The sequence below is a fragment of the Vollenhovia emeryi genome, unplaced genomic scaffold (assembly GCF_000949405.1).
Source record: "Vollenhovia emeryi isolate VEMERY1.0 unplaced genomic scaffold, V.emery_V1.0 DF939173.1, whole genome shotgun sequence".
Lineage (NCBI taxonomy): Eukaryota > Metazoa > Arthropoda > Insecta > Hymenoptera > Formicidae > Vollenhovia > Vollenhovia emeryi.
Window position 1 is genome coordinate 56,954 of NW_011967193.1, and position 13,160 is coordinate 70,113.

Below are 13,160 nucleotides of genomic sequence, written 5' to 3' on the forward strand. Positions count from 1 at the left end.
GTTCGTATTGTCTGTGGTCGGAAACTCGATTTCGCGGGGAAAGAAAAACGGCACCCCCCACAACTTTTTTACGCATCAAAAGCTACGAGCATCGAAGAGATAGTCGCGTGTGGTCCAAGTGCGTCAAAGTTTGCGTACGTAGCGACAGAAATAACGAATGGTTGTCCGATTGGTGGGCGGCCAATGATACGGGGCTGTTCTTTTAGTTTAAGCAAAAAATTCTCCCTGTACACGGAAATACAAAACTTTTCTTACCGTCACCGAGCACGGTTTAATGCCCTGTGTACATACATTCGCGTGTTGCTATCTGTTGTTGCTTGAATTTTTAAAGAAAATAACGCACGGCGCGCTACACCACCGTTTCGTCCCAGAAATCGAGAGGGAGAAAATCGGCTGCCCGGAAACTTCTTTTTTTTATCGACAACAGTACACGCAATCTGTGCACGTTGCGATCAAAATATTTAATAAGCTATAGGCACGTGGGAGGGTGAGCCCCACTTGTACTCCCTTTCAAGTTTTCAGTTTGTACGGAGATACCATGCAGTGCGTGTCATATCGATCGATCAGTTATTTTCCGTAATAACGTTTGCAATTCTCGTATCAGAATCGACGCGTGTTAACGGTGCATAATAATTGAAAAATAATAATAACAGAGAAATATGAAAGCGAATACAATTAGCCGAGTGACAAAAATTTGGCTACGAATTTTTGGCATATGGCCGGACAAATCGTGCGTTTTATTACGTAGACTGTTCTGGACCGTCATGCTCTTACTCGAGCAAATCCTTCAATATCGATATGTCATAATGCGTTATCATTTGCTCGAGTTTACCGAGATAATGAACGTTTTGAGTTCAGTAATGACGTATACGGTGTTTTCAATCAAAGTCGTCATTTTTTGGTACAAGCAGCGGTGAGATATGCAACGGCGCGTAGTGATGTGCACTATCAGTGAAAAATTTTCTTGAAAAATATTACATAATTTAATTAAATTTAATTATATGATTCAACATTAAGTTTGCTACATAAATTTAGTAATATACCTCGATTCAAGAATTACTTTGACTGATAAAATAAATTATTTGACAATTGCAAACGTGAGCAATGTAATAAAGCTGAAGTAAAGATAAATTGCTATACATTAATTATTGTACGCAAAGAGGAAATGAGTGGACTCACGTAAAGTCATTGAGCCATAATAAATTTTTCATCGATGGTTTGCATCGCTTCGTTGAGCCCGTTATCACGATTATGACCAATGAAAACCGTTCGTAGAACATTCAACAGGATATTAACAATGATGGCGATTGACTTGGAAAAGTGTTCCAGCACAAAATTCAGTATGTTTGCGACGATGTACAATGTCAAACTGTCGCAGCGCTTCGCTAATATGACGATGATTATTTATTCGACAACTATAACCTTTTTTAGCTTCAGCATCGTCATAAAACGCATGACTGATGACACAGCTTCCAACGTTTCCGCACGACTGCTCATTCTAGAGATGGATTTGCCATTTGACACTAGTCAAAGATTTGTGTATGAATTGGTCATAATTGTTCAATTTTTTTATTTGCTGCTGTGTGCCAACGCAAACGGTTTATTAAATGCTCTACTCATTAATCTGATGAGTCCTATTGCGTAATGAAATTAGAATTATTATTATTATAAATATTGTCTGTTATTTTTGTTATTAAAAATTAATTTCTTAATATTGTCAACCATAACATTAATTAAGGGACAAATGTTCTTGTGCATTGGCTATATCATTAAAAATAGCAATTTTTTTAAAATTGTGTGGTTTCTCAGTTTTTAAATGATTTTGTGCAGCATGAATTAAATCTAAGCATTTCAATTTCTTTTTCGCGACCATTGTTAAGTGTAGCAGTTGAGAGACATATATATTTTAGATACTGCATGTAAGCGGTCAAATGAGTATTCTTCGCAAGAGTTTGATGGAAAATTTTACAAAGAAAGGGGAGAGCAGCCCGAATCGTCTCATGATTAAACAACTAATAAGAAAACACCAGAAAATTATCATCTTTTCAGAGCATATTGAGGATCTGTATTCGCGTATCGCGATGGTGCTGTTTGTATCAGATACTGTGATTACCTGCTGCTTGGGTGTTACAATTGTCGCGGTAAGCAATTCTAATTAATTCTGCCGTTAAGGGGAATATATTCAATAGAAACAGCGCTGTTGAATCTGCAAAATAAAAGAGTATTAATTTTGCGTCTTTAAATGTTCATCATTTTATCACTATTTATTTGATCTTAGAATGTTTCTTAAAATTATAGTCGATTGGTCAACCCGATGCTTCGAAGAGTATAATCAGGAATTTCATGTTTTACTTCGTTATGAACATGGAGGCATTCATATTTTGTTTCGCTGGAGAATACTTGAGCGCTAAGGTTAGACACTATGGGAATATTGTACACGCTAAATAAGGCGAATATTACGTAATTGCTTCTAAAAGCTACAAGATACATTATTCAATAGAGTAAAAGCATTGGAGATGCTGCTTACGATTCCCTATGGTACGAATCAGGTTCCAGAGACAGTCGAAGTATATTGTTCTTAATAATGAGGTCGCAAAATCAATTAACTATTACAATTGGAAAGATAACGAATTTGTCTCTTGAACGATTTAGTAGTGTAAGTATATCTTATATATGTTTTTGTACGTCAAACGTTATACAAATTTTATGCTAAAGTTTGCTCTGCCAATAATTATCTAAAATCAAGAAAAAATAGAAAATGTGTTATCTTTTCGTCAAATATAAATAGAAAATCACTCTTAATTAATTTTCGCAATATACTATATGTTTTTTCATTTGATATTGTTATTTTTATAAATTTCTTTGAAATAACAAGTAATATTTGATGCAATATTCATATTGTTGTATTTCATTAAAACGAGTCAAATGATGAACAAATAACATTCTACAGTAAATTTAAATATTTATAATTTCTCTACTTTAATATTTTTATAATAATTAAATAATACTGTTGCAGATTATAAAGGCTTCGGCTTCCTATATATCGGTCCTACTTGCAATGTATTGAACAAAACATTATTGAATAGAATGGAATTAGCTTTATTGTTCGCCTTAGGGTTTCAATCTTTTACAAACGTCATTTATTCTAACTTTTAGACTTTTACCTAAACATATTCTAACTTATTTTAACTGATCCTACATTTTATCATTTTAACACGTATACACACACCTTCCCTATCCTCATTGGCTAGCTCTCCAAACTCTATGTCTGCCTCATCTCTTCCTCTCTCTACTTCTTCTACCCTCCATCCTCTATCCACAAAAAATTCTTAGTCTCCTCCTCCCATGTGATTCTCTTTTTCCTTCCTTACTTCTCTTCCTCGTTTCATTCTTTCATAATATTCTTACTTTGCTGCCCTTCTCCTCGTTTATTCTTTTCTCAAAACCTCATGCTCTTCTTTCCGCTCTCTCTCTCTCTCTCTCTCTCTCACTCTCAATTTTCCTCTTTTTATATTTTCCTCTCTTACTATATTTTCCGGCGTGTTTCTATCCAATCCGAAAGTCCATCTTAATTATCTTTCTTCTAATCTTTACATTCCTTCTCTTTCCTTCCACCCCCATAACTCTACCCCATAACTCATCACCGTCCATACTAGATTGTCGAACAACCATAACCTCCTATCTCAATTTTAGCCGAATCTCCTTTTCCCCCCTATGCTGCATACCTTTCCCATTACTACCGCTGCCCTTTTCATTCGGTCTCTGACTTGTGCCTCTTGTCCTCCATTCCTTTGCATTCTGTATTTTCAGTACGTGAACTCTTTCACCTCTTTAATTGTTTTTCTCTCCATCTCCAGTCTCTTAACTTCTCCCTATTCTGAACCTTTGATAATAGATTCTTTATCCTTCAACACCTTCTCTTCTTCACGCCACTTCTACCATTTCCCTTTTATTCTTATTCTCCCACCTGTTATCTATGTTCTTCTCCCATTCGCTTCGTTATTTTTCGCTATTTTACCCAATTCCCATCTGATTTTTCTCTTCCTCCATGTTAGATCTTCTGTAATTCTCTCTACTTTTTCTCACAAAATTTTTGTTTATCTCCATTACCTCCCATTTCTGTTCTTCATTTCCTAAACTTACTAGCAGTATCTCCCTTCTCTTTTCGTTCCTCTATCCAATTCTCCTTATCTCCTTTATCTCCCCCGTAATGTCTACTATACTAAAAATCTCTTCAACCGTCTCCTTCCTTCTCTCTTCCCTTACCACTCCACTCCTCTGATTATCACAATTTTTTCTCCCCCTTTTCTTTATTCTCTAATCTTTTTTCTATTCCCATCATTTTATCCATGATCTTACTCTCGCCCTCTTCGCTCCTCCTCTCCCCCTCTCTTCTTCCACCCCTCCTGCTCTAATTTTTCTATCGTCTCACTCATCCTTTTTGTTCGCGGCGAATGAGCGGTCGTTTGTATTGGCCGGGTTACCGGCGGAGCGGCGTTGCCGCGGCGCGGCGAAAGTGTTCGGCGGCGCCGGCCGCGCGTGCGCGGCGCGCAAGTGTGCGAGCGGAAGCGAGTGCGGCGTGCGAGTCGCCTCCTTCGCCAACTTTCCTTCCGGCTAGCGACAGTGCGACTGCGACAGTGCGATTCGGGAGAGAGGAGAGTGCGAAACGGAGGAGAGAACCGTTCGCAGTCAAGAGAGTAACGGTCAAGGCACGGGTGGATGGACGAAGATCATCGGGAAGGCCCGTGGACCCTGCGACAGCCAGCCGGCCGTTGCGAGAGGGCGGTCGAGAGGACGGTGGAGAGTGCCCGCAGATCCTGCGCTATCCAGCCTACGAGCGCGGGAGGCTGAGCGACCATCGTCCACTACACAACGACGGTGGGACGGGGGGACCCTGCCCAGGCGATCTCGCCTTTGCCAGGCTTCTGCCCGGGAGATAGAACGGATTCAGCCACCGGGAGAAGGCGAGCGCCCTGCGACTCGTTCGACGGTGCGGATCCGACCGGCGCGCCGAGAGGCGCAGTTGCGAGCGAGCACGAGCGAGCGAATATCGGGAAGGACAAAGGTAATTGTGGGGTGTCCGCGGGGGGTAGGGGTGACGACGGCCATTCGGGCCTTCCGCCATTGTACCTCGCGTGCGCGCCGTCTCGCTGTCGTGGCGGGTGAGGAGTGCGGGACGTGCGTGGTACGCCGTCTCGTCGCTCTATCTCTCTCTAGCCCGCGTTGCGTTGCGGCTTTGGATCTTGGTTTGGGGGGACGGGGTGGCCAAGTGCGTCGCCTCGTCACTGCGGGCCGTGTTCCCGGGGTGGACGCGAGCCTCATCTCTGGCGAGTGGGGGTGCGGAGGGGCCAGCCGCATCACCCTCCCACAACGTCGGCAGCGGATAAATACGCGGTTGGACGTACCTTCCGACGGGACAGCGGGACGACGGATGTTTCTTCGGGAAAGGGGGCGGTATCGATCTGTGACGACGCGCCGCCATTTCGGGCTTTCGTGGCCATTACGGTCTCGCGGAGAGACAGTTACCGCGCGTTGAGCCGGTTACCGGATGTACTTGCGACGATGTGATGTGACTGATGTGAATGGGCATGTATATGACGGGTTGCTGCCTGCGCCCGCTAATGCGGCGGGCCAGGTATTAAGAATCAATAAAGTGAGCGCTTACTCGGGCTTTTCCCTTCACTCGCAAGGGTTTTTATGCCTAAGCAAGTGGGTGTGTATCGCGGAAAATGGTATGTTGTAATTATGTGTTCCTTTCAAAGACTGCATCCCGCTTCCTTATCTACGAACCCGCGACTTTAATATTTATGAGACTTATGCGCGTACCGAACGTCCGAGGCGTTCCGATGATTCAAACTTCGGCTAGGGCTTCATCGAGATAGATGAAGCGATACAAACACACAAATTTCTGGTGCCCCGGGTGAGGAAGGTGTGGGATGCATGTCTTCTCGTTTATGATGTAGTACTGATTCTCTGTACCGTTTTCAGCGCGTTTACGCACTTATTGTGAAACCTGAGACAGTGTGTAGGAGAGCGATTGCGAGGGAGACACTGTGGGTCGTCCCAGAGAGAGTTTGTATGCGGCGTGAGCCCAGCGAGTGAGGAATCCTGCTTGGACTGAGTGGTGGTACGAGTTTCTGGATCGATTGCCGTTCGGGGCTCGTCGACAACCATAAGTACTCAGTTTGTGCCTGCGTTGCGGACTTAAGCGATTCAGTTGTGTGACGGGCACGTGTCCGGATGCCGTCTGTACCACCGTGAAAGATTGTCGCGTTGTGAGCTATCCGCTGATCCTGTTCGGTAAAGTTAATTGACGGTCTCGAATTATTATTGTCATGGCGCCTCCTACGTTGAAAAAATGGGTCGCGTTACAGAGCGTGCGTTTAGAGGAGATGCGTCTAATACGGGAAAGCTTTCGCGGTGGAGATAGTGCTACTTTGAGCAAAGCGGTTATCCGGTCGCAACTAGAACGCCTGAATGAGATATGGGAGGACGTGTGTAAGACACACGCGGAAATTTCGGCCAAAGAAGGGGCGGAAACGGATCCGTATATGGTGGACGATGTGTTCGCTACGTTGCATGCCACTTACGAGGACGTGCGCGATTTATTGGTGACTTCGCGTGTGCCGTTCGAGGCTAGGGAGGAATTGGTTTCTAGTATTCGCCGTGCGGACGTCGAGCCATCCGAGCCGGAGGCGGATGCGTCCGTGGCGCGTCTACCGCGAATGCCGTTACCCACGTTTTCGGGGAAATACGAGGATTGGGAGAGCTTTTGCGACCTCTTTACCGCTCTGGTACACGAGGTGCCCAAGTTCGCGGACGTGACTAAGTTGCAATTTCTGAAATCGTGCCTGAAGGGTCCGGCTGCCGAGTTAATCAAAGATGTCAAAACCACTAACGCGAACTATGTCAGTACATGGTCAACGCTGAAGGCGAGATATCACCCACGTCTCATTCTTGCGAAATATCTTACGTCTTTGTTACAACTCCAACACTTAAAGAAGGAGTCGGCTGTAGGCTTGCGTGCGTTTACCGACGATGCGACGCGTATTGTTCGCGCTCTCACGAATATGAAATTACCGGTAGCGCACTGGGATCAGTGGCTTGTCCACATTCTCGCTGAGAGATTGGATCCGGAGTCTCGGAGACTCTGGGAGGCTGAGCTCAGCGCGAAAGACCGGAAGGCTGCGTTAAGCATGGGATCGGCAGATTTTGAGCTGTTGAAATACTTGCCTACCTTTGCAGACATAATCGATTTCCTGGAAAGGCGTGCGCAGACGCTCAACATGTTGAGCTCGGAATCTCTAACGAATAATAAGGGGGAGAAAAGAACGGCTCACGATAGTAAGCCCGTTAATAAAACCCGGAAGGTCTTTCACGCTAGCACTTCCTCCTCGACATCGGATAAGGCGAAATGTATTGCTTGTTCGGGGGCTCATCCCCTGATAAAATGCGTTAGTTTTAAAGCGAAGTCTGCGAGTGACCGACGTGACTGTGTGCAACGTTCGGGCGCTTGCTATAACTGCTTAGGAAAGCATAGAGTGCGCGATTGCCAATCGAATAAGCGTTGTGGCGTCCCCGGTTGTCAGAGGAAGCACCACACCCTTTTGCATCCGAAAGCGGCTACCGTGCAGGCCGCTGAGAGTCGCGCTCCCCCGACTGAGAAGTCTGAGGGGGCCGACGCCGAAACAAAGCCACCTTCTTTTTATAATTTTTTATCGTTGCGAACAGAATTTTGTTAGCATTTGCGTTCAATTAAAAGAGATTTGATTTAATCAGCTACTAGCGCTTTTATATTAGAATCAAAACTTGATTTGGATTTTTAGGACAATTAAACACAGCTATATGAAATCAAACGTATTATGTCTAAGGTGCGGTATAAAAATCATAAACACAAATAGTGAGATGTACAATAGTTTTATGAAGGACTCACCTTGGTCACAAGGAAAAATTTCCCGCCTGACAGCAATTTTTTTTCCCTTGTACCGTCGTTCTGCAACCGTGTTGCCGCACCGTCGTTGTCCAGCTGCCCAAGCCTTCTTGCAAACACCTATAGTGCCAACAGTGATTTTTACACCGGTCTTTCCGTTGCAACGAACTCCTGCGATACGTCTTAGTCTTCCTCCCTCGCGATCCTCCAGCACGGGAAATCCCCCAGTTTCGTTTTCCCTCCCAACAGCGAAACATTTCAACCTCGCAGCAAGCAGTTCGTGGAAGCTGCGCTCCGCCTTTCCTTCGCCTGTTGCATTTTTAAAGAGGCCATACAGTTGTACTGTGGTCAAAAGTTTAGAAAGAAGGGGACCCTTCCCTCATCATCTATGTTCATTATTTATGATATTATATAGTTGCAGTTCTTTTCTTACTTTTTTTTATACTGCAGCAAAATTTATTATTCACAAGTTGTGATTGGTCAGTGATCGATGACATGAGTCGCGCGTCCGGTGACCCGCGAGCAAGTTTCAATATGAAGCTATTCAACGACTGCGATTTATCGGCCAAGTGTTTCCCGTTTTCGCCGAAGAGAAAATGACGACGACCACGATCAGCTCACTGATCAGGTTCCACCTTCATATGTACGGTATATGGCCACACGCGTCGAACGTTGTGGTCAGATTATATTGGATTATAATATTGAGCACGATTCAAGTCTTCCAGTACCAATACGTAGTGGTAAACATTCATATGGACGACTTCGTCGAGTACATAGATGCAGTGAGCAGTGCGATCACAATTTCTTTATTGTATATTAAGCTCGTTGTCTTTTGGACCCATGAACGGTAAGACGAAGTTACGTGTTTAAATACATATAATAATACTTACGTTTTATAAACGGCACTTGCCGAAAATACAAGAACGTCTAACATTGATCAATCGGTGTTTGATGTTATTCATTATCGGTTAAGAATCCAGAGTGCACGTACGATTGCGTGTTACGAATTGCCTCCTTTTTTTCGGGCACAATAAAATATTCGCGCCAAATTCAGAATCCATTCAATTTTATTGTAGACTAGAGTGAAACACGGCATTAACGCGAACGGTTGCACCTGATCTTCCGTAGAACGTTTCTCGATCTAATACAAACGATGTCTGTGGACTGGCAAGATTACACCTTGAACCACAATAGCTTGCGCATAATGACGAAAGGGGCGAATCTTGCACATCGTGCCTCAAGGTGGATCGTTAGCTTGCAAGTACTTTCCGTACTTTTCTACGGTGCCGGTGTCCTCGCCACTAACGCAAGTCCCGAAAGATCAGAGCTGTTCAAGAAAGGTCTTATTCTGAAAATGGAGCTGCCATTCAACATTAGCACAAATTTTATCTACACGACAGTTCAGACTTTTCAATTTTATCATATGCTGTTAATTGCCGGCGGTATTACGTCTACCAATTCACTTCTCGTCACTCTGGTAAATTCAAATTACTTTCTTAAAGCTTGTATGCGTTAATTACCATGAATTTTTTCAATTTTTTCAATTAGACTTTATATTAAATAAGATTGTTAATAAATTAAATGAAATATAATATATTACATTTCAATAATGTGTCACAAATTATGTAAATTATGTACTAAATTTTATTTTACATTTTTTACAACTGTAATTTTTAGACGTTTCGGAATATTCTAAACATAGTGGCTAAAAAAAACTCGAGAAAACATTTATCTTTAAAAACGAAGCTTCCTCTTTCAGGAGCTTTTAACTTTAAACAATAACTTTTATTTTTGAGAGAGAGAGAGAGAGAGAGAGAGAGAGAGATCATGAAACTATTAACTTTAGGTAATTCACATCTGTGGCCAAATTGACATTCTTCGAGAAAAATTGGTAAACATTTTCTCCAAATGTTCGGCGTATTCGGACGAGTTTACAGATGAAATTACACTGCGTACATTGATTCTCAACCATCAACGTATCATTTTATTTGCGGAAAATATCGACACTCTTTACACGTTTATCTCATTAATGATGCTTTTATCTGACACCATTATCATATGCTGCTTAGGATTTATTATCGTCACCGTAAGTAACAAGAAAACACGTGATTACTTATAAATGCAAATATCGAAAGGAGTTGTTGATAATATAATAATTTAAATATGTCTTAAAGTATCGTATATGTGCAACCGAGTTATACGAAATTAATTTTCGCGCACATGAAAATTTCAGTCGCTCGACACACCCAATGCCGCAGCGATTTTGGTAAAATGCGTGATATTCTACATCTCGATAAATTTCGAGACATTCATATACTGTTTCGCCGGCGAATATCTGAGTGCTAAGGTCAGCATCAAGAGATGTTTCCTTAATTCGCAAATATCTCGATATGATTTTTTATCTTTCAGAGCAAAATGATTGGAAGTGCGGCATACGATTCTCTCTGGTACAATTTTCCAGCTAAGGAAAGTCAAAATATATTGTTCCTCATCGTGAGATCGCAGAAAAGATTGACAATCACAAGTGGAAAAATCGTCGACCTTTCGTTAGAGCGATTTACCAGTGTAAAATTTAATAACTTATAATATTTTTCTGCTAACAGTTGTCTACCTTGTAACGTAAAACTCGAATATTTTTAACAGGCTTTATCATAAGTATTTTTCACAGATTCAATAATTAAAACAGGAATTTTCTCTTTTGTTATTGCGATAATTTACAGATTAAAATTCACTATTTTTTCTTCTTAATTATTTATCAAAATTCATTATTTTTATCTCTTATTTATTGAAATGTTTAAACTGCAAAAATTTACGTGACGATGTTCACATCTCGCATTATATGTATTAAACCTACTTTTATATATAATATTATAATTTCATATAGTTTTCGTGTGGTATTATTATATTACTTTATTTTATTATTTTATATCTCTTCACATTATTGTATTATTTAATTTTCTAGTGTTTCATATATTTATGATGCAGATTATAAATCACAAATTATAAACCACAAATAACAATAACATTTCAGGTAGTAAAGGCATCGTTGTCGTATATATCAGTACTGTTGGCAATGTACTGAAAATAGATGGTGTATTGAAAATGGTTATAACACTAACATGGAGCAATAGTAAGTAGAAAGCAGAATTTAGTAAGAAGAAAATGAATATATATTTAAAACCTGAAATATTTAGACACTAACACCCTGTCACGGCTCTTATTGTTAGTCCTTTATTCCTTCAAATTGCGTTTATCACATTTGAGGCATACATATTTTATTAAATTGTAAATATATAAGATTTTTTCTAAATATTACTCTGTATACTCCATCTTTTTTTCCTCTCATGAGTTGCAGTTAAAACAATTTGCACTTCCTGTCGCGCAAGAAACGGATATTATATTCGTTAATGAGAGAATATAAAAATTACGTGACGAAAGTTTTTCTTATTTAGACGGATATATTCTTCATGATACTATTGATAAGACAACATCAACCCGAGTTTTTCCTAGTGCTTTTAGTTTGTTCATTTACGGTGAAAAGGCAGCACTGCAAAACAAACTTTCGCAATTTCGCTTTCTCTTGGCACTTCCGGTTCGCGTCTTCAAGTCTTGAATTACTTTTCATGGCTGTCGTGCACAACTTTGCATCTGACATTCGCGTTTTAAACGGTATTTTTTTTCTTTACTATATAATCTTGAATTTACTTACTTAGTTTTGCCAGAGAGAAGTTCAGACTTATTAAAGTAAGTCGAAATAGATATTAAAATGCACAATATTTTATAACATAATTATTAAAAAAAAGAATTAAAAACCAACAAGCTTTATGCTTCTTCGCTAGATATTCTGGCATGCCTTGTTGTTTTCGTCATGCTTCTTCCAATTTGCGACTACTTGCAACACGAGCTATATTACTATAAGCTCCGTGCAAAGCCCGTTTCAGAGAAACATACTCCATATTTCGCCCGTCCTCCTCCCTTGCAATGCGCTCCCTATAGCAAAACTTAAACTTCGCGTTGTGCGAGTCGTGGAAGCTGCACTCCCGAGATTGTTGCATTTTTAAAGAAAGCACACGTTCGTATTGTCTGTGGTCGGAAACTAGACTTCGCGGGGAAAGAAAAACGGTACCCCCACAACTTTTTATACATCAAAAGCTACGATCATCGATGAACTCGTCGCGTGTGGTCCGAGTCCGTCAAAGGTTGCGTACGTAGGGACAGAAGTAACGAATGGTTTTCCAATTGGTGGGCGGTCAATGATACGGGGCTATGTGTTCTTCTAGTTTAACCTACATCTTTCCGAATTTTTTAGCGTGCAAAATTGCCTGGGTGGTGGATATGCATCTTAAGCGGTTTGTTTTCTGTCGTTTATGAGAAATACAGAGATGAGTACGATCAGTCGCGTGGGAAATATCGCGCTTGTAGAAACTATCCATATCTACCGTAGTATTCCGATTTTTCATCTCCTGAAGCTGGATACAGCTCAATTTTTTTTAGTGTCAATACATTTTAGTACCAATACATGGCGATACACTTTTACACCGGTTCCTCCGATTTAATGGATAGTGTAAGCAGCGCCGTGGCATATAGTCTGTTGTTCATCAAACACAGCACTTTATGGGCGAATCAACGATAAAATATATATATTATGTAAATTTTGTATTAAGAATAACGTGTAAAATAAGATTTATGAGTTGTTTGAATGATTAAAAAGGACAGATGCTACGATACTCTTTATTTACCTATATCTTATCTTAATATCTTAATATCTTATCTTAAACCATCAAATCATTAATTTTGTGGATTTATGCGAACTGGCACAGTATTGCTTTATTTTTAAATAACAGTATATTACTGTATTTTTATATTTAATTTGTTAATTATGATTACTTACTTGAAAGATGTGTATAATGATATTACATGCACTGTATATATTATGCAATTCCCCTTAGAATGTTTTCCGACATGTTACAAATGATGGTCATTTACTGGAAGAACTGCTTTTTGACTGACTGCAGTCTGCACATCACGACAAGGTCAAATTCTTGCATCGCTCCTCAAACTTGGTTATTGGTCTTCAACTCTGCTATGTTATACTTCTGTACAGTGTGCTTGCTGTTAACACCGCGCCGGTGATGTTCAAAGGATGAAGGGGTACGCGCGGGACACATTTTGAAAATGAAGCCGTCCTTCCAGATTGATCACTTTCGCAAAGGGCAATCTTCCTAATCCA

At 40.8% G+C, this 13,160-nt stretch overlaps 3 protein-coding genes across 6 annotated transcripts; all 3 read left to right on the forward strand.

The window, feature by feature from the left end:
• Nucleotides 1-2,186: 2,186 nt before the first annotated feature.
• LOC105563612 (odorant receptor 22c-like) lies at nucleotides 2,187-3,350 on the forward strand. 2 transcript variants are annotated; one of them, XM_012015335.1, is made up of 3 exons: nucleotides 2,187-2,412; nucleotides 2,501-2,656; nucleotides 3,017-3,350. In XM_012015335.1, exons 1-3 carry the CDS (start codon nucleotides 2,344-2,346, stop codon nucleotides 3,065-3,067), a joined length of 276 nt encoding a protein of 91 aa, XP_011870725.1. In that variant the 5' UTR covers nucleotides 2,187-2,343; the 3' UTR covers nucleotides 3,068-3,350. The 2 variants fall into 2 exon arrangements, with proteins under 2 accessions (XP_011870725.1, XP_011870724.1); XM_012015334.1 differs by lacking the exon at nucleotides 3,017-3,350 and having other exon boundaries at nucleotides 2,501-2,731.
• A 1,266-nt stretch (nucleotides 3,351-4,616) lies between these two features.
• LOC105563611 lies at nucleotides 4,617-7,955 on the forward strand. Of its 2 annotated transcripts, none has more exons than XM_012015332.1 (2): nucleotides 4,617-5,065; nucleotides 5,989-7,955. In XM_012015332.1, exon 2 carries the CDS (start codon nucleotides 6,336-6,338, stop codon nucleotides 7,740-7,742), a length of 1,407 nt encoding a protein of 468 aa, XP_011870722.1. In that variant the 5' UTR covers nucleotides 4,617-5,065; nucleotides 5,989-6,335; the 3' UTR covers nucleotides 7,743-7,955. The 2 variants fall into 2 exon arrangements, with proteins under 2 accessions (XP_011870722.1, XP_011870723.1); XM_012015333.1 differs by lacking the exon at nucleotides 4,617-5,065 and adding an exon at nucleotides 5,391-5,732.
• Nucleotides 7,956-8,526: 571 nt separating this feature from the next.
• Nucleotides 8,527-11,148, forward strand: LOC105563610 (odorant receptor 22c-like). Of its 2 annotated transcripts, none has more exons than XM_012015330.1 (6): nucleotides 8,527-8,777; nucleotides 9,059-9,407; nucleotides 9,777-10,016; nucleotides 10,164-10,277; nucleotides 10,340-10,495; nucleotides 10,962-11,148. In XM_012015330.1, the coding sequence occupies exons 1-6, from the start codon at nucleotides 8,527-8,529 to the stop codon at nucleotides 11,010-11,012; spliced, it is 1,161 nt and encodes a 386-aa protein (XP_011870720.1). In that variant the 3' UTR covers nucleotides 11,013-11,148. The 2 variants fall into 2 exon arrangements, with proteins under 2 accessions (XP_011870720.1, XP_011870721.1); XM_012015331.1 differs by having other exon boundaries at nucleotides 8,699-8,777; nucleotides 9,007-9,407.
• Nucleotides 11,149-13,160: the final 2,012 nt, after the last annotated feature.